Raw genomic sequence first — 23665 nt, forward strand, 5'->3', positions numbered from 1 at the left:
CAAACACTCCCTGATATCCCTCAACTGTCTGCCCTGGAAAATTCTCACCCTGTTTTTAAGATGTTCAACAAAGACAGAGGTGATAAGTTTATTATTAAATCTGTCATTCTGTCCAACCTCAAGAGTAAAAATGAAAATGATGGTTAAGGATGTACTGCACTAATTGTATAAAAATTATATTTTATTTTGTTTATAAGTTTTTTTTGATTACAAATATAAAAATCTGCATTCCTATATTTTAGGTTTGCAACATCTTAAAACAGGGGATTGCAAAATTTCAGACTGCTTTAGAGGAGAGACCTAATCGACTTTCAGTTCTTAAATTTATGATTACTTCAATGGAAGCCAGGTAAAGTCTGTGTAATGGCAAAGACAATTTCTCTGATTTTGAATGGAATTGCTCAGCTATATCAGAGCACAGTGTTACTGAGGATTACACTGTAGATTGACCATTTTTTAGCTGTACCAATTTCTATAAGCAGTCCTCAGAAAATTCTTCAAATTATGTAATCAAACAATTAAATTCTATGAATACAAAATATTGCTGAACATGTGTACTTTGTACTCATATATACAGTAAAGCACCAGTGCCAATTTTTTTTGGAAAAAACAAAACTAATTCAAACTCGCCTCTGAATATTTTCCGGTTAGGTGCACATTATTCATACAAAATGTATATATATTTGATGGTGTTATTGCACATTTTGGTGGCATTGTTCTTGTGGAAAGAACGCATCGACACTTTGAGGTTCCTTGGCAGGATTGTACTCACACTATGAACAATGTGGGCTGTGGAGCAGAGGTGATTTGTTTTGGGGATTGGGGAGGTCCTGCATACTAGTGGCTTTGTTGGTTGGATGCAATGCCCCTCATGCCCAGTTGTTGTTGTGTTGTGCTAGTAGGGAGAGGGCTGTTTGTGTTGAATGAGTCTCCAAGAACGGACCTCAGACTGTTTTGTCTTTCCCTAGTTTCATTGGAGGCCAAGCATCACTCATTCTGGTTGGAATATGGCTCACATATTTCAATCACATGTTTGTTGTGAAGAGGGCTGTACCCTAGCTAGAGTTGCATTTGCCTGCTCTCCAACTAGACGGCCCCAGCAAACTTTGAACTAGATCTTGTGGAATTGTAAAAATGGTTGTATTCCTAGCAGTCTTCTGCTCTGTAGACCCATGAGAGTTTGAAATTGTGGCTCATTACTCCAATGACAATTTATCAAATACATTTACAAAATAGCTATAATATACTATAACACACTACTGTAAATATAGTGACAGGATATTTCAAAATTAACTTTGATAGAGTTAAATATCAAAAGTGCTTCATGGATCATGACAACATCATATTAGAGGACATCATGACCAAATGAAAGGTGTAGACATCTGTCAATTTTGACAATATTTAGTTGGAAAAAGTTTTCTCTCTGCGGGTCTTGATACCAGACAGGGAATTTGTGGCAACAGCCTTTGAATCAATGGACGAAACAGTGAGATGGAATCAGATGTCACCACCGATCATGTGGATACTCGTCCCATGCTTATGGACAATGCCTCCAAAGAGTAGCATGTACATAGTGAAGACCATAGACCCCTGAGGTACACTGAAGATGACCTTGTGAACCGAGGAAGAAGAATAGTAATTGGTAGCAAAGTAGTGGCTGTATTGAGAGTGAAGTCAAGAGAAAGCAGTGTTCCAGAGGTGGATTATAGAGATGAGACATTGGAGGAATATGGAGTCGTTAATCATGCCGAAGGAAGGAGACAGGTTGAGGAAGTTAAAGAGAAGTAGAATGTCTCAGTAACAGGATGTAATTTGTGATTTTGATTAATACAGTTTTGATAATGTGGATGTGGGAGAATCTAGATTAGAGCATCTCAAATATGGAATAGCGAGAAAGACAGAAGCATAGTTGCAGGCAATAACATGTCTTTGGAAAGAAAGGGAAAGTTTGAGATAAGGTGGTAGTCAATGAGAGTGGATGGTTTTAAGGTGGGTTTCTTGAGTTGGGAATTGCTAATTTGCAAAAGGCTCAGTTCCCCAGAAACACATACCAGGAAACTGTAGGCTTGCTCCCCACTGTTTTCCAAACATTCATTTTAATTCAATGTTGCTTGTAAAACCCTAGTTTTTTTAATTTAATAGAAGAAAGGTAGTTTTTACGTTTATGCATTTTTACATGTGTGGCAACAGATGAATAAAAGGACCTGAACCTCCTCAGGGCACGAATCCCGTGTAACTTCAGTGCTTGTGGGATCGGTGGGAGGGCACCTAATGAGCACAATGCCAGCAGATGCAGCTCCGGCACTGACCTTCCCCAGGCAGCAGAAAAAATCTGCTGCTTGCCCAGGCATTCCCTCCAGACGCCAGCCTTATCTATCGAGGCTGCTTGCTTGGTCTGGGCTTTCCTGCTGGGTGGGGTACACTTTTGTCCATCTGAAGGGCAGCTCACCTCATCTCACTTAGCATATCCAGTGCTAAACCATGTCTTGAATGAGCAAGGAAGCCAAGAACTCTCAGCTTAAGGGGTCCTGCTCCCAGGTCTGAGTACCCCAATAACATTTGTCATCTGTCGCGTTGGTAGAAGTTCTACCTCTTATAAGGCATGCCAGAAAATCGGGCAAAAGACAAATCACTGGCACATGTGGGTCTCACCTGTTTTCTGGCAGATTCTGCTGGTCTCCCACCATAACAATGGCAGGAGACAAGTAGAGACCTGCAGATTTTTGAGGCAAAAATCTCTGTTTGCTCAAGAAATGTGAAATGTAACCTTGTTTTACTGTTGTTGGATGATCTATAGCTGAGAACTCAGTTTTGTTTTCTGTTACATTATGCAAACAATGGACTGTATTTTATTTTCCCACCACAGAAAAAAGGCAGCCCCCAGGTGCGGGCCACATACCGCCGCGATCTAGCACTTGGCGGCTAATGATAATATGCAGGATGGCCGCTGCCCCCAATCACGTCAACGGCGTTGCCTGTTTCTGCACAGGCGCTGGCACCATTTTTAAAGGGCTACCAGGCCTGTGTTGACAGATGAAAGTTGACCCCGCCCCCCCACAACTGCAACCCCCACCGCACCCCCCTAAACTACGCCAGAAAAGTCCCAGTTACCCTTTTTCGCTCCCAAATGCACAAAGTGCAAAGATGACCCCTTTCATCCACACCACCCCCCAACTACACTGACTATGCAGAGTTGACCCCTTTCTTCCCACTTCACTACAAATGCAGAGTGCGCCCCTTCCCCACCTCAGTGGCATCATCTTTCCCTGGACGGGAAAGTGAAGGCGTGGGAGTGCCGGTAAGATCGCTCCGGCTCCATTTAAATGTATTTAAACAGGTGATCTTAATATTGAAATCCAGGTCCCGACGCTGAACAGTGAATGTGCCGTCACAGAGCTTCCCCATCATCGGGAAGATTGGCCAGGCATTCCCAGCATCGTGCTCCGTAGTGGGTTGCTGCCGCTCCGATCTACGACCGCACCACCCCCCCCCCCCCCAGCCCCCGCCACGGAGCCTGATGCCACGTGCTCAACAAAATCCAGCCTACGGGGGTAATTTTCTCTGTCACTCTTTGGGTGATAGTCTGGTGGAGTGGATCACCCAGCATTGTAGAATTGAAACTCGGCAGGTTCTATAATGGGGGGGGACACTGTTCCACCAGTTTACTGCCCAGGTGGTGAAGGTCAAATTACACCCGATATGTTTGTTAAACTGTTACTTGTTTCTAGCTTTAAGTTGTTAGAATGTCTATTTGTATACCCATTAGAATCACAGAATCATGGAATGGTTACAGCAAAGGAGGCCATTTGGCCCATCATGTTTGTGCTGTCTTTCTGCAAGAGCAACTCAACTGACCCCACTTCCCCATGCTTTTCTCTTAAATTTCCTATATCCCCCTCGTCACTTGTATTTTCTTTTTCAAAGCAAAATCTATCAAATATCTATTGTGTATATTATTTATTTATTAAAGTAGTTTTTCTGTTGTAGGTTGACATCCATTGAAATAGAATCCCTGAAGGTATTAGGCAATTCTGATTTAAAGAAACCTGAGAATATGCAAAAGCTGTTTTCTGCTTGTGTTAAAATGGAACAGTTTGCAAATATTATGCTGCAATATGGATACAGAGAAGAATCAGTGGAAATGATGACACAACACGTTGGTATACTAATGTATGTTCACTTACATGCAATTTTATTATTGCAGATGTTAATATACTCCCAAAAATTGAATGTATGTAGAGTACAAGTCAGAAAAGTAATTGCTCACAAAAGGTTGTTATTTTTGTAAGAGTTACCTCTACATTTCTTTTTGTCTGAGGGATGTGGGCATCGCTGGCTAGGCCAGCATGCATTGCCCATCCCTAATTGCCCTTGAGAAGATGGTGAGCTGACTTCTTGAACCACTGCAGTCCTTGGGGTGTGGGTACACCCACACCCCAAGATCTGTGTAGGTACCAGCGACATAGGTAGGACTAGGAAAGAGTTTCTGCTTAGACAGTATGAGGAGCTAGGCACCAAATTGAAGAGCAGAACCTCAAGGGTAATAATCTCTGAGCCACGCGCCAATTGGCAGAGGGCACATAAGATTAGTGAAATGAATGCGTGGCTCAAAGACTGGTGTGGGAGAAGTGGATTTCGGTTCGTGGGGCACTGTCATCAGTACTGGGGAAAGTGGGGGATGTACCTTTGGGATGGTCTGCACCTGAGCCATACTGGGACCAGAGTTCCAGCAAACTGTATAACTAGGGAAGTAGAGAGGACTTTAAACTAAGCAAGGGGGAAGGGTGAGGGATCAAGCTTGAGTAGATGTAGCAAATCAAGGGGTAGAATCAAGGCAGGAGAGCAGAATAGAAATATGGGAAATGAAGGTCAGAGAATGGCAGAAAGGGACAGAGAGAAAAAACCTAAGGACGCACCAACAGTCGAGACTAGATGTTACAAAGATAACAAAAAGACAAAACTAAAGGCTCTGTATCTGAATGCACCTAACATTCATAACAAAGTAGACAAACTGATAGCACACATTGAAGTAACTAAATATAATCTGATAGCCATTACGGAGACATGGCTGCAGAATGACAAGGATTGCGTCCTGAATATTGAGGGGTATGTGACAGTCAAGAAGAATACGAAGCTAGTTAAAGGTGGAGGGGTAGCACTGTTAATCAGGGATGGCATTGGTGCAATAGTTAGAGATGACCTTGGTTTGGGAGATCAGGATGTAGAATTGGTTTGGATGGAGATGTGGAATAGTAGGGGAAAGAAGTCACTAGTGGGAGTGGTCTACAGGCCCCTGAACAGTAATCACAGTAGAGGACGAACTATACAGGAAGGTGCTTGTGATAAAGGGATGGCAATATCATGGGTGATTTTAATCTACATATAAACTGGAAAAATCAGATTGGCAATAATAGCCTGGATAAGGAGTTCATAGAATGCTTTCGAGAGTTTCTTCGAGCAGCATGTTCTGGAACCAACCAGAGAGCAAGTTATATTAGACTTGGTATTGTGTAATGTGACTGGATTAATTAATGACTTCAGAGTAAAAGCGCCTCTAGGTAGCAGTGACCACAACATGATTGAATTTTACATCCAGTTCAAAAGAGAGCAGAGCAGGTTCCAGACTAGTATTTTAAACTTGAATAAGGGCAACTATGTGGGCATGAAAGCTGAGCTAGCTGAAGTAAACTGGGTTAGTAAGCTTGGAGATAGATGAATAGAGAAGCAGTGGCAGACATTTAAGGGGATATTTCAGAATACTCAGAATACTCCGACTATAAAGAAAAATTCTAAGGGGAGGATCCACCATCTGTGGTTAACTAAAGAAGTTAAGGAAAGCATCAAACTTAAGGAAAAGGCATATAATTGCGCAAAGATGATTGGTCAGAATATAAAGAACGGTACAGAATGACTGAAAGGTTAGTCAGGAGAAAGAAATTAGAGTATGAGAGGAAGCTAGCTAGAAATGTAAAAAAGGATAGCAAGAGTTTCTACAGATATTTTACAAAGGAAAAGAGTAAGTAAAGTGAGTGTTAGTCCACTAGAGAGTGAGAATGGGGGAGTTAATAGTAGATAATCAGGAAATGGCGGATACAATGAGCAATATTTTGCTTCTGTCTTCACTATAGAGGATACAAAAAACATTCCGTCAATAGTAGTAGATCAGGAGGTGGAAAGAAGAGAGGAACTTGGTGAAATTGCAATCACCAGGGAAGCGGTACTGACCAAATTGATGGAGCTGTGGGCTGACAAGACCCCAGGTCCTGATAGACTTCATCCTGGGGTCTTAATAAAAGTGGCTAATGAGGTAGTAGTTGCGTTGGTGTTAATTTTTCAAAATTCGCTTGATTCTGGCAAGGTTCCAACAGACTGGAAAGTAGCAAATATAGCTCCTCTATTCAAAAAGGTGGGGGAGGCAGAAAACAGTTAACTATAGGCCAGTTAGTTTGACGTCTATTGTGGGGAAGGTGTGAGAATCGATCATTAAGGAGGTTGTAGCTGGGCATTAGAAAAACCCAAGGTAATCAGGAATAGTCAGCATGGTTTTGTGAAAGGGAAATCATGTTTAACCAATTTGTTGGAGTTCTTTGAAGGAGTGACATGTGCTGTGGATAAAGGGGAGCCTGTTGACGTACTGTACTTGGTTTTCCAGAAGACATTTGACAAGGTGCCACATAAAAGGTTATTGCGCAAAGTAGGAGCTCATGGTGTAGGGGGTAACATATTAGAATATATTGGAATAGAGTGGATAGAAGATTGGCTGGCTGGCAGAAAACAGAGGGTCTGCAGTTTTCTGATTGGCAAGATGTGATGAGTGGAGTCCTGCGGGGGTCTGTGATGGGGCCTCAACTTTTTACAATTTATATCAATGACTTAGGTGAGGGGAGCGATGTCATGGGAGCTAAACCTGCAGATGACACAAAGGTAGATAGGAAAATATGTTGTGAAGAGGACATAAGGAGGTTGCAGACCGATATAGATAGGTTTAGTGAGTGGGCAAAAATCTGGTAGATGGAGTATAATGTGTGAAAATGTGAAGTTGTTCACTTTGGCAGGAAGAATAAAAAAGCAGAGTGTTACTTAAACGGAGAACGACTGCAGAATTCTGAAGTGCAGAGGGATCTAGGTGTTCTCGTGCAGGAGTCACAAAAGTTAGTATACAGGTACAGGAAGTAATAAAGAAGGCTAATGGAATGCTATCCTTGATATGAGAGGAACTGAAAATAAAAGTAAGGATGTTATGCTTCAGTTATACAGGGCATTGGTGAGACCACTTGAGTGTAGTTTTGGTCTCCTTATTTAAGCAAGGATGGAAATGCATTGAAGGCAGTTCAGAGGAGGTTTACTAGATTGATACCGGAATAAGTGGGTTGTCTTATGAGGAAAGATTGGACAGACTGGGCTTGTTTTCACTGGAGTTTAGAAGAGTGAGGGGAGACTGGATTGAAGTATAGAAGATCCTGAACGGTCTGGACAAGGTGGATGTGGAGAGGATATTTCCTCTTGTGGGTGAGTCCAGTACAAGGGGGCACTGTTTTAAAATTAGGGGTTGCCCTTTTAGGACAGAGATGAGTAGAAATGTTTGCTGTCAGAGGGTTGTGTGACTTTGGAACTCTGTGCCTCAGAATGTGGTCGAGGCAGGGTCATTGAATATGGGTAGATGGGAGTGTGGAATTCAAAACACAAGCAGACCAGTCATGATCTTATCGAATGGCGGAGCAGGCTAGAGGGGCCTAATGGCATACTTCTGCTCCTAATTCGGGCGGCGCAGTGGTTAACACCACAGCCTCACAGCTCCAGCGACCTGGGTTCAATTCTGGGTACTGCCTGTGCGGAGTTTGCAAGTTCTCCCTGTGACCGCGTGGGTTTTCGCCGGGTGCTCCAGTTTCCTCCCACAGACAAAGACTTGCAGGTTGATAGGTAAATTGGCCATTATAAATTGCCCCTAGTATAGGTAGGTGGTGGTGGGGATGTGTTAGGAATATGGGATTAATGTAGGATTAGTATAAATTGGTGGTTGATGGTTGGCACAGACTCGGTGGGCCGAAGGGCCTGTTTCAGTGCTGTATCTCTAAATAAATAAATAATTTGCATGCTCGTATAACAGTACTGTTAGGAAGGGAGTTCCAGGATTTTTACCTAGCGACAGTGAAGGAATGGTGATATAGTTCCAAGACAGGATGGTGTGTGGTTTGGGGGGGAATTGCATCTGCTGCCCTTGTCCTTCTAGGTGGTAGAGGTCACGGATTTGGAAGATGCTGTCGAAGGAGCTGGTGAGTTGCAGTGCATCTTGTAGATGGTACACACGGCTGTTGCTGTGCATCAGTGGTGGAGGGAATGAATGTTGAAGGTTGTCAATGGAGTGCCAATTAAGCTGGCTGCTTTGTCCTGAATGGTGTTGAGCTTCTTGAGTGTTGTTGGAGCTGCACCCATCCTGGCAAATGGAGAGTATTCCATCACACTCCTGACTTGTGCCTTGCAGATGGTGGATAGGCACTGGGGAGACAGGAGGTGAGTTACTTGCCACAGAATTCCCAGACTCTGACCTGCTCTTGTAGCCACAGCATTTATGTGGCTGGTCCAGTTCTATTTCTTGTCAATGGTTACCCCAGGATATTGATAGTGGGGGATTCAGCGATGGTAATGCCATTGAATGTTAAGGGGAGATGTTTGATTCTCTCTTGTTTGAGATGGTCATCACCTGGCACTTGCGTGGCACGAATATTACTTGCCTTTTATCAGCCCAGGCCTGGGTGTTGTCTAGATCTTGCTGCATATGGACATGGGCTGCTTCAGTATTTGTGGAGTCGTGAATGGTCTGAAACATTGTGTAATCATCAGCGAACATCCCCACTTCTGACCTTTTCGAGGAGGGAAGGTCATTGATGAAGCAGCTGAAGATGGTTGGGCCTAGGACACTACCCTGAGGAACTCCTGCAGTGATGTCCTGGGACTGAGATGATTGACCTCCAACAATCACAATCATCTTCTTTTGTGCTAGGTATGACTCCAACCAACAGAGAGTTTTCCCCTGATTCCTATCGACTCCAGTTTTGCTAGGGCGCCTTGATGCCATACTTGGTCAAATGCTGCCTTGATGTCAAGGGTAGTCACTCTCACCTCACCTCTTGAGTTCAGCTCTTTTGTCCATGTTTGGATTAAGGCTGTAATGAGGTCAGGAGCTGAGTGGCCCTGGCGGAACCCAAACTGAGTGTCACTGAGCAGGTTATTGCTGACCAAGTGCCACTTGATGGCACTGTCGACAACCCCTTCCATCACTTTGCTAATGTTCGAGAGTGGACGGATAGGGCGGTTATTGGCTGGGTTGGATTTGTCCTGCTTTTTGTGTACAGGACATACCTGGGCAATTTTCTACTTTGCCAGGTTGTAGCTGTACTAGAATATCTTGGCTCGGGACGTGGCTAGTTCTGGAGTCTTCAGTACAACTGCTGGACTGTTGTCAGGGCCCAAAGCTTTTGTAATATCCAGTGCCTTCAGCTGTTTCTTGATATTACGCGGAGTGAACCCGAATAGCTGAAGACTGGCATCTATGATGCTGGGAACCTCAGGAGGAGGCCGAGATAGATCATCAGCTCGGCACTTCTGGCTGAAGATGGATGCAAATGCTTCAGCCTTGTCTTTTGCACTGATGTGCTGGGCTCCCCCATCATTGAGGATGGGATATTTGTGGAGCTGCCTCCTCCTATCAGATGTTTAATTGTCCGCCACCTTTCATGACTGGATGTGGCAGTGCTGCAGAGCTTAGGTCTGATCCGTTGGTGTGGGATCTCATAGCCTTGTCTATCTCATGCTGCTTACACTGTTTGGCATGCCAGTAGTCCTTTGTTGTAACTTTACCAGGCTGACATCTCATTTTTAGGTATGCTTGGTCCTGCTCCTGGCATACCCTCCCGCACTATTCATTGAACCATGTTTGGTCCCCCGACTTGCTGGTAACAGTAGAGTGGGGCATATGCTGCGCCAGGAGGTTACAGATTGCGGTTGAATACAATTCTGCTGCTGCTGATGGCCCACAGCGCCTCACGGATGCCCAGTTTTGAATTGCTAGATCTGTTCAAAATCTGTGCCATTTAGCACACGGTGATAGTGTCACACAACACGATGGAGGGTATCCTCAATGTGAAGATGGGACTTTGTCTCCACAAGGACTATGCAGTGGTCACTCTTACCAATACTGTCATGGACAGATGCATCTGCGACAGCTGGATTGGTGAAGACAAGGTCAAGTAGGTTTTTCCCTCTTTTTGGCTTCCTCACCACCTGCCGCAAACCCAGTCTAGCAGCTATATCCTTTAGGACTTGGCCAGCTCGGTCAGTAGCGGTGCTACCGATCCACTTTTGGTGATGGACATTGAAGTCCTTCACCGAGAGTACATTTTCTGCCCTTGCTATTCTCAGTGCTTCTTCCAATTGGTGTTCAACATGGAGAAGCACTGATTTATCAGCTGAGGGGTGAGGGGCAGTAGGTGGTAATCAGCAGGAAGTTTCCTTTCCCATCTTTGACCTGATGCCATGAGACTTCATGGGGTCTGGAGTCAATGCTGAAGACTCCCAGGGCAACTCCACTGTGCCGCCACCTCTGCTGGATCTGTCCTCTCGGTGGGACAGGGCATACCCAGAGATCGTGATGGTGATGTCTGGGACATTACCTGCATGGTAGGATTCTGTGAGTATGACTCTGTCAGGCTGCTGCTTGATTAGTCTGTGGAACAGCTCTCCCAATTTTGGCACAAGCCCCAGTTGTTAGTAAGGAGGACTTTGCAGGGTCGAGAGGGCTGGGTTTGCCGTTGTCGTTTCCGGTGCCTTGGTTGATGCCGGGTGGTCTGTCTGTTTTTATTCCTCTTCTTAGACTTTGTATTGGTTTGATACAACTGAGTGGCTTGCTAGACCATTTCAGAGGGCAGTTAAGCGCCAACTACATTGCTGTGGGTCTGGAGTCACATGTAGGCCAGACCAGGTAAGGACGGCAGATTTCCTTCCCTAAAGGATATTAGTCATTATAAGATTATGCCATATTCCCCCCGTGAACACTGCACCCTCATTGTTTTAATTTTCTTTCTGGGAGGGGCAAGAGAGAAAAATGGAAGCATTAGCATTTAGGTTTTATTTAGATCTGGACACTGTTTTATCACAACTTTCTTTTCCTAAAGCATGCTCGCTAAACACAGCGAAGAGGAGGAAATGAAGCACAACCGTCTGTTTGATGCATACATACTAATAAAGAAGGCTATCTTGATTGAAGAAGAGGCTTTCAGTGACCTGATGAGCTTGTTGCCACTTCAAGCGGTAAAAAAATAACAGATTTTCAATGACTGACCTTTATTCATTTATCTTTAAAAAATTGTATATTCAAAGGCAATCCCAACCACAACAATGAGTATGTAGCATACACTGGGTTTACCTTCTGCTTTAATGGCAAAGTTGTTACTATGTGACTAGTACTTCATATTGCATAATGCAAGAAATCTTTCATTTCCCTCTTCCTGCTTTGTTCTGAAATGGGATAACATAACTGCTGTCATCTTTAGTCGGTTGTTGCATTGTTGGACTGGCAACCCTCGTACATTGGACAACATTCTAACCATTCATAGGTTTACAAATAACACAGCTTTGGAATGAAATTCAAGTTGTAATATATTCTTGGGCATCAGAGGAACAAGGGGCAAGAATTTGCTTTCCAAATAACAGCGATGCTAATGGCACTTGCCATTATTAATGCACAAATGGTGTAGCAACTTCAAGTGAGGGGCAGATGTATGGTTAAACTTGACTATACAAAAATTGCCATCCGAGTTACGCCACTCTGGCGTCAGCTTCATGAAAATGGTATCTCACCGTCTGCCTCACTGTTGAAATATATTGAATTGTGTGAAGTTGCTGCATTTGTGTGGCAGAGATGGACTAAACTTGGCAGAGAAAGTTGAGTCTCGTTATTTCAAGTCTAAGTACCTTTTTAAGTGTTAACTACTGCCAATAAACCTCTCTGGCACTGAAAATTAACTATACAAGTGTGGATTCTCATTCCAGCTTTTAGTTGCTCCAGATTTTTAAAATGAGAAATGTAAAAAAAAATAATTATTTTACTATTTTTTCTGTCTCTTTTATCTTTCTTAATCTAGTCTTTCTTTCCCTCTCTTTATTTTTCTTTTTTACCTGATTTGACTTTGAATTCACCCACTCTAATTTACACTTCCTTCTCGGTCCTTGCACTGTTATTTACAGAATCCTTCAATCTGATTGGTTGAAGAGATACACGGTTGCTTGACTTGTTTGCTCAGGTCCCAGATGCCCTGTTTCCCTCATTGTGGTGTTGTGAATTTGCACTTTCAGCAACGTGCCATGGAAAAAATATAAAAACCTAAATGTGGAAGGACATGTCTAACTAATGACAGATGCCATTAGATGCCCTAACCCAGCTAAATCTGGGCCAGTGTGTCTTTGTTCTTATTTGAAAATTCTTTGGTTGAAGTGTTTGATCGCTGACATTTCCTGTTTATGAATGTCTAAAATATTATCTGTGGAGGAAACGGCTGATTTCATGGTCAGACTTTGCCTCTCAAAGAGCAGTGTTCATAGGAAGTGCTGGTTGAGAAACATATAATGGCTATTTAAGTGTTTCTGCACCCATGGAGTCATCTTGCTTCCATTCCAAATGCATGCATGAGGCAAAAAGAGCAAATTCGGATAAGCTGTGCTAAATGATACTAAGTATTTATTCAGATACTTTTGCATCAACAGTGGCCTTATTGACGCTAGTGCACAAAATGAGCACCAATATTTCACCTGTTTTATCTCTTACGTGGCATGCACTTTTGTACAGAAATCTTATCAGCTAGGTAACTGTCCCCAGCCTTCCCAAATGTCCTGCTGGTGTTTTTCTCACCTTTTGACCCTCTGTGCGGATTTTTCTCTCCCAGCCCCCTAAAGCATTAAATTGTAACCCAGAAATAAATTGATGCAGAATCCACTCTCTAAGTTCAGCATTTCTTCTATGCACCTGTTCTCTCGGTGCACAGAATTGCCGATTCAGCACTATAGTGCTCGAGCCATAGTTTCCAAGGCTAATTGTGTATGCTTTTTTCCTATAATTTGCACTTATTGGCACAAGTTGGTTATACTGATCAGATTAGTGCTGCTCTTATTGTATAGGCATGCCAGTTAGCCAATCATAAACAAATTTAGTACTGTTTGTTGCACCACTGATTTATCAACTGATGTGCGAGCTCAGAACTTTTCTATGCACCAGTTTAATCTGCTACAGACCCAAGATGGGTAATTATAGAAGAGAATTTCATCAATATAAATTCTATCACTTCAATCTTTGCCGACACAATCTATTTGAACTTTATATTCTCAACATTGATTTTAGTGGAGCTGCCAAGTGGATTTCTGAAGATGAGCACGCAGTACTTTTAGTGCTCATCTCCATAGCTGAGAAGCCTGCGATCATCTAATGTAAGATAAATTTTGAAGTCAAATAGTTTATATAGAAGGTAATCATCTAAAATTATTTATCTTAGGTTGTTACAGGTCAGGCTAGCGTATCAGTTGATAAATTAGTTCTGCGGTACAGGTGATCTTGTTAGCAGGTTAGCTTTTGATTTAGTGACCAGCTGCTTAAAACGTTCAACTTGAGATATGGCCTCATTATCAGTATAAATAAGTTTTACTGTTTATAATACATATCAGTTCCTTATTACCAGGCAGCCTGCTATGTGAGAACTCCTAATCTTGATGACTGCATCACTAATATGATGGCCTTCGCCTAAATTGGAGAAGTACCCATGTCCTTGCAGAAAGAATAAATAGACAGTGAAAAAAGATTTAAAGTATTTAGGGGGCTGGGAGAGAAAAATCCGCACAGAGGGTCAAAAGGTGAGAAAAACACCAGCAGGACATTTGGGAAGGCTGGGGACAGTTACCTAGCTGATAAGATTTCTGTACAAAAGTGCATGCCACGTAAGAGATAAAACAGGTGAGTTAAAAGCACAATTTCAGTTTAAAGGGTATAATAGGAACTAGCTACAACCTGCACATGACTGGGAACTAAATATTCCAGGTTGTAGGATCTTTAGAAAATACTTGGCTGTAATGTGAATTTTTATAATATTTCACACAATCCTGCACCTGTGTGCCAAAAATGAATTCACACACAGTCAATGGCTTGCAGATTTATTAAAGGTTAAATTAACCTGAAAATGCTCAGGACAATCATCGAGATAAGATCTATCACAGAAGATGCACACATTGGGCGGAATCTTAACATCTTAAAAAATAATTACGGGCCAGACCATTTCTGGGTACCAACCCTGCACATGCTGACATTGCGCCCGCCAACGAGATCTTCAAGGAGGCAGCCTGCTAATTGGCCGTTGCAGTATCTGTGGTCTAATTAAAGACAGCGATCAAGTTCCTGAGGCTGCAGGCACAATCAGAAGACCTGAAGCCTGGGACGGATGGCAGCCTCACTGGCAGAGGTGGATACTGTCACAAACAGGGAGGACTATGAAGGCTCCTCCATCTTGAGGTACCCTCTGAAGATGTCTCAATTTTGTTTACATAAACTGTGGCCACAGCTGCAAGGCCACCATTGTGGAGCTGTGGCCTGCTGACCCGTGCGGCTCCATGGTGGGGGAAAGTGTTGGAGGCCTTGCTGGCCACCCGGCCAACCATCCACAGGCCATTTCCAGGCACCTGCTGAGCTTTGGCCTCAGCAGGGGGCCTGTCAGCTGCAGGGAAGATTCTGGCAGTGATCACAATCTGCCCACAATTGGGAACTTAAAAATTTAAATTGGCTACTCGCCACTGCCATGTATTTAGCCCTTGCCAATTCCATCCTGCCTTTGGCAAGATCGGCCGGAGGTTGGAATTTGTCTGCCCACTCACCCAACACCCTCCCTTCCTACATTCCTCCAGTTCCTGCCGCCAAGCCTGCCTCTGCGGGCCTGGGAAGATTCCGCCTGTTATAGCCAGTTCAACCCTCCACATGCCTTCCTCCTGTGTCTCCCAACTCACAGTATAATGTTCTTGCTTTTTAGCTTAACTAAAAGGCCATTACATCACGTTCTTCATGATCTTTCTCCCATTCTCCATCTCCGTCTGATACCGTTTGGTCTTGAGTTTTATCGAGAAGCATTGATGTTTTAGGGTCAGCATAACACAAAATGAGCCATGCCACCAAAATAGAGCTATTGAGTCTCTTGTTTGGGGTGATAGAGCAAATCTAAGTATAAACCATGCCAGCTGGTCTTCAAGAAGATAATTGTGTGTGATTTTTCTGAGAAACAGACTTTTAAGTCAAATATCTTTCCCTAGTATATATTTTCATGTTATTATATTCTCTCTATACAAGCCAAGAAAACTGTAGATGTGTCAATATTATTCATGACATGGTAAACAGAGACAAATATCATAAACTATCATAAATGCATGTTATTTATTTCTTTTATTATGAATATACATAGATTCAGAGTTAAATTAATAGTGACTTAAAAAAATTGTTCATATTACATGACTTACGATAGTATATTGTTTTTTTCTTAAGAGTATTTGTCTAATGCTTATTTTCAGATGACAAATTTAGGTTTGCCTCTAATGAGGAAGCTGGCCTCTCTCAAGTTAATTTTTGTGCAATTGGTTTTGGATATGCTTGATCTGGTTACTGCAAAAGATAAAAAGGAAGCTGAAGCGGCAAAAAGGAAAGGATTGCTCCAACTAATTGTAGAGGAATTCATTAGCTTCACACCTGATTACACGCTGGTAGAAAAGGTAATTCAAATACTGTCTATATCAGGGTTGTCCAACATACGGCCTGAAGGCCGGCCAGCCAAAGATTGCCATCTGGCCCGCGAATGTCATAGAGTTATACAGCACAGAAACAGGCCCTTCCACCTAACGTGTCTGTGCCGGCCATCACCTATCTATTCTAATCCCATTTTTCAGCACTTGGCCTGTTGCCTTGTATGCTATGGCATTTCAAGTGCTCATCTAAATACTTTTTAAATGTTGTGAGGGTTCCTGCCTCTACCACCCCTTCAGGCAGTGTGTTCCAGATTCCAACTGCCCTCTGGGTGAAAAAAAAATTCCTCAAATCCGCTCTAAATCTATGCCCCTTACCTTAAATCTATGCCTATTCTGGTCAGCTATTCTGTGACCTTGTCTTATCAGCACCTCTTTTGTTATCTCTTGCCCCACCCTTGTTTTACTTGCTTAAAATTTTTAACATTTCTTATATCTGCCAGTTCTGAAGAAGGGTCACTGACCTGAAACATTAACTCTGCTTCTCTCGCCACAGATGCTGCCAGACCTGCTGAGTATTTCCAGCGTTTATTGCTTTTTTTTCAGATTTCCAGCATCTGCAGTATTTTGCTTTTGCTTAAATCCAGGACCCCTGGTTATTGACACCTCCGCTAAGGGAAAAAGTTTCTTCCTATCTATCCTATCAATGCCACTCATAATTTTGTATACCTCAATCAGGTCCCGCCTCAGTCTTCTCTGCTCCAAGGAAAACAACCCTAACCTATCCAGTCTCTCTTCATAGCTGAAATGCTCCAGTCCAGGCAACATCCTGGTGAATCTCCTCTGCACCCTCTCCAGTGCAATCACATCCTTCCTATAGTGTGGTGCCCAGAACTGTACACAGTACTCCAGATATGGCCTAACTGTAAACTGTACCCGGGCCGTTCCTTGTACTCCGCAGGGGTCCGTGACTGGAGACCAGAAATTCTACATTGTCAGACCGGCTTTTAAAAAATGTTGCAAGTCAGTTTCAAGGCTGACAGATCCTGACACTGGGAACAGCAGTTTCTGAACTTCGGACAGATTCGGGGTTTTCCGGTAGCCTTTTAAAAAACTCCGAATCTGTTCGAAGTTCAGAAACTGTTGATCCCGATGTCAGGATCTGTCAACTTTGAAACTGACTTGAGATTTTTTTTAAACTCATCAACAATCTGCTGAGCACTCCTGCTCTCTGCAACTGTCAGAGACAGAGAGAGAGAGAGAGAGAGAGAGAGAGAAAGGGGGACAGAGAGAGAGAAAAAGGGGGACAGAGAGAGAGAGAGAGAAAAAGGGGGACAGAGAGAGAGGGGGGGAAGGGGGACAGAGAAAGAGAGAAGGGGGCATGAGAGAGGGAAAGAGGGACAGAGAGAGAAAGGGGGCAGAGAGAGAGCGGGGCAGAGAGAGAGTGATCAAGATCACTCCTGACAGAATTACATCTACCAGAATACTCCGCATCACTGCAAGTGTGCGGGCAAACATTGACTACTTATGCAAGCAAAAAAATGCCAGGTATCTCATTAAATCAGTGTCCAATATAGTGAACAGAAAGTAAATCAATAAATTAGTCTTCTCATTTAAGCTTCTTCACAAAAATGCAGCTTTGTTGTTGTTTTGATTATTAGTAAGATAAATTATAATGCCTTTATCTTTTCGAAATTGTCTCACTAGCCCCCCATCTAAGACAAAAATTGTAATGTGCCCCCCCGTGAAAAGGTTGGACAACCCTGGTCTCCCGTGAAAAGGTTGGACAACCCTGGTCTATACCATCCTATTTAGGCGTTTTTGTGAAAGTTTGCTGTGGACAGTTTTAAATAGAATACATTGAAGATGTCACCTTAGGTTTATGTACACTATGGAGCTGAAAACCTTAGATTCATGTGGACTAAATGAGTTTAAATTGAGAAATAAATTGAATGCTTGATAACCACTTGCCTAAAACTAAAAATCCATAATCTTTGGATGACAGCATGCAGTGGTGATTAAAAGAACTTGTTATTACAAGTGTTGGCCAGTGTGCTAAACTCCAGAAAGCTTGTTATAGAAGGATAATCCTGGAGACTATTTTTACACAGTTTCACATTTGTTGTACAAAGTGAAAGGATTACAAACATGTAGCTCCTTACTCAAAACCCTTCACCAGTTTCAGTAAGTGTCTGCTTATAGTGCTCAGGTAAGACCCTAATTAACACCCTCCACTTACATATAATCAAACAATTGATACACAATTAACAGATGAACACAGTGTGCCAAAATAGTAGCAGTTTTTTGTAGTACATAAGGGGTTTAAAAGCTGAAAGCAGTTTAAAATCTTGGCCCCTTGTGACTGCTATTTTTTAAACAGGTTTAATGATAACATCATGAAAGCTGATTACATTTTGGGATAATAGCCTTTTTTTTTTACCAACATGAAGATGTAAAAAGGAAGTGAAATGTGAGTTCAGTTGTTGTTGCTACTATATTTTTCACCTTCATTACATTGCCTGCCTCTGCCTCTGTCTCTACCTTGTGTCCACCACTGCTGAAACTTTCATCCATACTTCTGTCATTTCTAGATTCAGTTTCTCCAATGTACTCCTTGCTGGCCTTTCATCTTCCACTCAAACTTGCCGACAACTCAGCAGCCATATCCTATTCCTCACTGAGCCCTGCTTGCTTATCATCCCTATCCAACTGACCTACCTTGGCTCATTGTTTCCCCATGCATAAAATGTAAAATCCTTGAACTCGCTTTCCCTCCATGGTCTCAGCCCACCTTATATCTGCAACCTCTCCCAGCCTTATATCCCACCCCGCTCTTCAGTTCTCTCACTCTGACCTTTTTGCATCTGTCCCACCCTTCATCCCACGATATTGACAGTCTTCAGTCCCTTTAACCTCACTCTGGAGCTAACTCCCCAAGGCTCTTTAGCTCTGCATTTTTCTGTGCAATTTTAAAGGCTTTCTTAAAACTTATCTTTTCAACCAATCTTTCAGTTGTCTCTTCCTTTATTCATCAATTTTTTCCTCCTCTCTTTCTGTGAGCTGTCTTGGGATATTCTCTGTGTTAAAGGTGCGAAATAAATGCAAGTTGTTGTTTAAAAATTATTGTTAATAACCAAGATCACAATCGTATTATCCTGATAATTTATTTTAAAATAGAAAGAAAGATACTGCAGATGTGGCAAATCTGAAATAAAAACAAAGATTTCTGGAAATCAGGTCAGGCAGCATTAATGGAGAGAGACACAAAGGGTTAATATTTCAAATTGTTGACCTTTCATCGGAACAGTCAGAGCTTTGAAATAGTTTCCCACATCTTTAATAATGTTTTTTTCTGGGGTCTGGAGTTATTTATATCTTCATCAAATGAAAGTTAGAACATGATGGATAGAGTGCTGATCTTGATTTAATTTTTTAATATAAAAATTAAGACTGCATAAAGTAATGATTTTATTCATATTTTGCAACAGGAACAAAATATTCATTCGATAAGTTTTTTTCTTAAACTATTTATAAAATGTTATATTAACACAAAGATATGTGTAAAATCTCAACAAAGATTTGTCCCTAAAATGTTTTTTTATTACTTGGAATTGCACCTCAACATCCACATTTAGATTATGGAATTTAAGAATCACAAGTTCTGATTTTAGGTAGACACTTTTTGTGAATCATTATGTGTTCTATAAATTATGCAATTATGTGTAAATCTTTGTGTTTGTACAGGAATGGGTGACTGCAGCCAGGTCATTGGGACAAATAACTCTGTCTCAGCTACAGAGTGCACATAACCTGAGTAGTAGCTCTGAAGAAATTAGATCCAAATGTCTCTATCTGACTGGCAGGTGTCTACGATTATTGGCTGTCCAGATAGATCCAATTAATCCAGGCTTCACTTGGGTTCAACAAATGCTGGTAAGATTCCTTCTAATTCTGTTTCACAAACAATTATGTGTTTTCTATCATTAGAAACAATGGTGATACACTTTTAATGAAGATGTTGCTATAATGCTTACTTGCTCAAAATATTATAGAATAGATTTTTTTTGTCTCATTACTTGGTTTGCAGAAACAGTGCACTGCAGAATTTGTACCAGTATGAACTAGAAACGGCACAGATAGCTGGACCTTTTAGGGTTGGCCTAATCTTACATTTAGTGCAAGTGGATTGTGACTGCTATTGTGAACCCCCTGAATTCAATTATGCAGCAGTGGAGGTGCTTCCTCAAGAAATGACCAAAGAATGGTTTCTCTATTTGGCACTGAAGGGGACCATCACCACAGGTGAACCACTTGGACTGTGTGAGTGGAGGTGGCACAAAGGGACAATGCACAATCCCACATTCAGAGGACCTGGGCAAAAGATGAAGTTTTTCAGCCTTGGAAAATCTGTCAAGATAAGACTAAGGGTTGGATTTAGTGAGCACATAGCGGGTCGCGGCAGCGGACCCAGAAGTGGAACTGTCCTTGCTCGTCAGGTATGTGTTCGGCCCACTGCGATCATGTGGCAGGTGGCCGATGATCATACTGAAGGTGCGAGGCCATGCCAATCATGTGTTGGGGGCGGGATTTGAGAAACCAAAGGTGGCATCAAAAGACTCTGGAACAGGTACTGGTGCAATATTTAAAGGGCTGCCAACCCTGCATTCACTCATGCTTGGTTTAAAAGAGTGCCTTCCTAAGTATCCTCTGCTGCACCGGGACCCCTTCTGCTGCCGTAGGACCCCATCTGCTGCCTGTGCTGCCCAAGGACCCTTTCTGCTTCCTCTGTTATCTAATAGGTAAAGAGCTGAATGCCAGCCTGCAGCGACCATGGCTGAAGAAAGACACTGGGCAACCCCACAGTTTTGCGATGCCTTCCTCAAGCTTCTCCCCCAGGCTGCAAGGGAAAGGCGGGAGGTTCTGTTCCCCAGCGATGGCAAGAAAAGGTCCTCCCACCTGACTAAGCAAGCCTGGATGGAAATCACAGAGGCAGTCAGTAGATATGGGGTCACCGCCCCTCGGACATGGGTACAGTGGGTCAACAACCTCCTTTATTCTGCCAAGATGACTTGACAGGGTAGATGCAGGAAGGATGTTCCAGATGGTGGGGGAGTCCAGAACCAGGGGTCATAGTCTAAGGATACAGGGTAAACCTTTCAGGACTGAGATGAGGAGAAATTTCTTCAACCAGAGAGTGGTGAGCCTGTGGAATTTGCTACCACAGAAATCAGTTGAGGCCAAAACATTGTATGTTTTCAAGAAGGAGTTAGATATAAGGATCAAAGGATATGGGGGGAAAGCGGGAACAGGTTACTGAGTTGGATGATCAGCCATGGTCATAGTGAATGGCGGAGCAGGCTCGAAGAACCGAATGGCCTACTCCTGCTCTTATTTTCTATGTTTCTATTCATTTATAGGGTTTGCGTGTAGCTATACAGGAAGAAGAGGGACATGGGGAGGGAAGCACCACAAAGACCCTGGCAAAGGGGTTATGCATCACCTCAGCTTGACAGATACATCTTGGCCACAGGCCATCCTCTTTCACAGCATGCCCCCATTAACTTCCCTGAGAGTTGACAGGAGGATGAGCTATTTAGGATACCCCAGTTGGGGATGAGGGGCTACCCCGAGCAGAGCTGTCATGTTGACCTCTTTGCGAAGTATGACTAACTCCCTCTTTCCACTTGCAGGACAAGAGGGCCCATAACAGCAGGGAGTCAGCTAGGACTGGTGGAGGCATCCCAGACATCAGGCCTCTTTCCACGGCTGAGGAGGAGGCACTTGAACTGGCGGGGACTCGGGGTCACTCAATAGCAGATGGTGAGACTGGAGTCTCCTTGCAAGAGAGTGAGGATTGTCTTCCGTTGACATAAAGGTCACTTCTGGAGACCCATAACACGCATGTTTGGCATGACTAGATCTGCTCATCCTAACTCACACATGCTTCTGTTCTCTCAAGCAGGTCGGCATCTGCAGGAGACTAGTAGAAGGAGGGAAGGGGGATGTAATTCCACCTCTGAGGAGGATCAGAAGTCAGAGGATGCACCATCTCATGACTCTCCTGCACCTTGAACCAGCACAGATACTTTTATCTGGGTGGGTTTCTGCTCGGCTGTAGAATCAGGGTCACAAGCTGGTAGAGCACCGCCCACGCGTCAGAGCAGCTGAGACAATCAAGACCACTGACAGTTGGAGAACAGTTGGATGGTCAGGCCCATGCTGAGCTCCAGGCTCATGATGAGCCTTTGGTGTTGACAGCATGGGGCATGCTGGACTTCCAGAGAGGAGTAAGGCAACATCTAGCGGAGATGCCAGAGGCAATGTGCAGCTATGAGCGGACAATGGAGGGGTCCATCCATGCCATGAGTGCTGTTGTGTCTCAGGCATGTAAGTGCATGGCTTCCTCCATCACGTGGTTGGCGACCCTCATGGAGAGGAGGTGGCATAGTGGTAATGTCACTGGACTAGCATTCCAGAGGCCCAGGCTAATGCTCTGGGGTCATAGGTTCAAATCTCATCATGGCAGCTGGTGGAATTTAAATTCAATTAATAAATCTGGAATTAAAAAAGAGAGTCTCAGTAATGGTGACCATGAAACCATTGTCGATTGTCGTAAAAGCCCATCTGCTTCGCTAATGTCTTTTAGGGAAGAAAATCTGCCATCCTTACCTGGTCTGGCCTACATGTGACTCCAGACTCTCAGCAATGTGTTTGACACTTAAATGCCCTCTGAAATGGCTTAGCAAGCCACTCAGTTATACAAAACTGCTAGCGTCGACCGAGGCACCGGAAACAACAACAGCATACCCAGTCCTGTCGACCTTGCAAAGTACTCCTTACTAACATCTGGAGGCTTGTGCTAAACTTGGGAGAGCTGTCCCACAGACTAGTCAATCAAGCCTGACAGGACAGACACCAGAGGTGGCGGCACAGTCAGGAGGGAGTTGCCCTGGGAGTCCTCAACATTGACTCCGGACCCCATGAAGTCTCACGGCATCATGTCAACAATGGGCACGGAAACCTCCTTGCTGTGATTACCACCTACTACCCCCCTCAGCTGATGAATCAGTACTCCTCCATGTTGAATACCACTTGGAAGAAGCATTGAGGGTGGCAAGGGCACAGAATGTACTCTGGGTGGGGGACTTAAATGATCGTCACCAAAAGTGGCTCAGGAGCAGCATTACAGACCAAGCTGTCTGAGACCTAAAGGATATAGCTGCTAGACTGGGTCTTCGGCAGGTGGTGAGGAAGCCAAAAAGAGGGAAAAACCTACTTGACCTTGTCCTCACCAATCTACCTGTCGCAATGCATCTGTCCATGACAGTATTGGTAGGAGTGACCACTGCATTGCCCTAGTGGAGACAAAGTCCCATCTTCACATTGAGGATACCTTCCATCGTGTTGTGTGGCACTACCACCCCGTGCTAAATGGCATAGATTTTGAACAGATCTAATAGTTCAAAACTGGGCATCCATGAGGCACTGTGAGCCATCAGCAGCATCAGAACTGTATTCAACCACAATCTGTAACCTCATGGCCCAGGATATCTTATGCTATTATCATCAGGCCAGGGAATATGCTGGTTCAATGACGAGTGCAGGAGGGCATGCCAAGAGCAGCACCAGGCATATATATAAAATGAGATGTCAACCTAGTGAAGCTACAACACAGGACTACATCATGCCAAACAGTGGATGCAGCATGCGATAGACAGAGCTAAGCGATCCCACAACCAACAGATCAGATCTAAGCTCTGCAGTCCTGCCACATCCAGTCGTGAATGGTGGTGGACAATTAAACAATGAACAGGAAGGTGAGCCTCCATAAATATCCCCATCCTCAATGATAGGGGAGTCCAGTACATCAGTGCAAAAGACAAGACTGAAGCATTTGCATTAATCT

General features: G+C 43.4%; 1 protein-coding gene across 1 annotated transcript in view; it reads left to right on the forward strand.

Annotated features, from left to right (window-relative positions):
* The window catches only part of LOC137380601 (cilia- and flagella-associated protein 46), a 453149-nt gene that overhangs the window by 304853 nt on the left and 124631 nt on the right, over positions 1-23665 (forward strand). Inside the window, exons 37-41 of the mRNA XM_068052672.1 lie at positions 243-349; positions 3988-4170; positions 11172-11307; positions 15592-15789; positions 19504-19692. Of these exons, the coding sequence (XP_067908773.1) occupies positions 243-349; positions 3988-4170; positions 11172-11307; positions 15592-15789; positions 19504-19692 (813 nt within the window). The remainder of the gene's footprint in view (positions 1-242; positions 350-3987; positions 4171-11171; positions 11308-15591; positions 15790-19503; positions 19693-23665) is intronic.

The sequence above is a fragment of the Heterodontus francisci genome, chromosome 20 (genome assembly GCF_036365525.1).
Source record: "Heterodontus francisci isolate sHetFra1 chromosome 20, sHetFra1.hap1, whole genome shotgun sequence".
NCBI lineage: Eukaryota > Metazoa > Chordata > Chondrichthyes > Heterodontiformes > Heterodontidae > Heterodontus > Heterodontus francisci.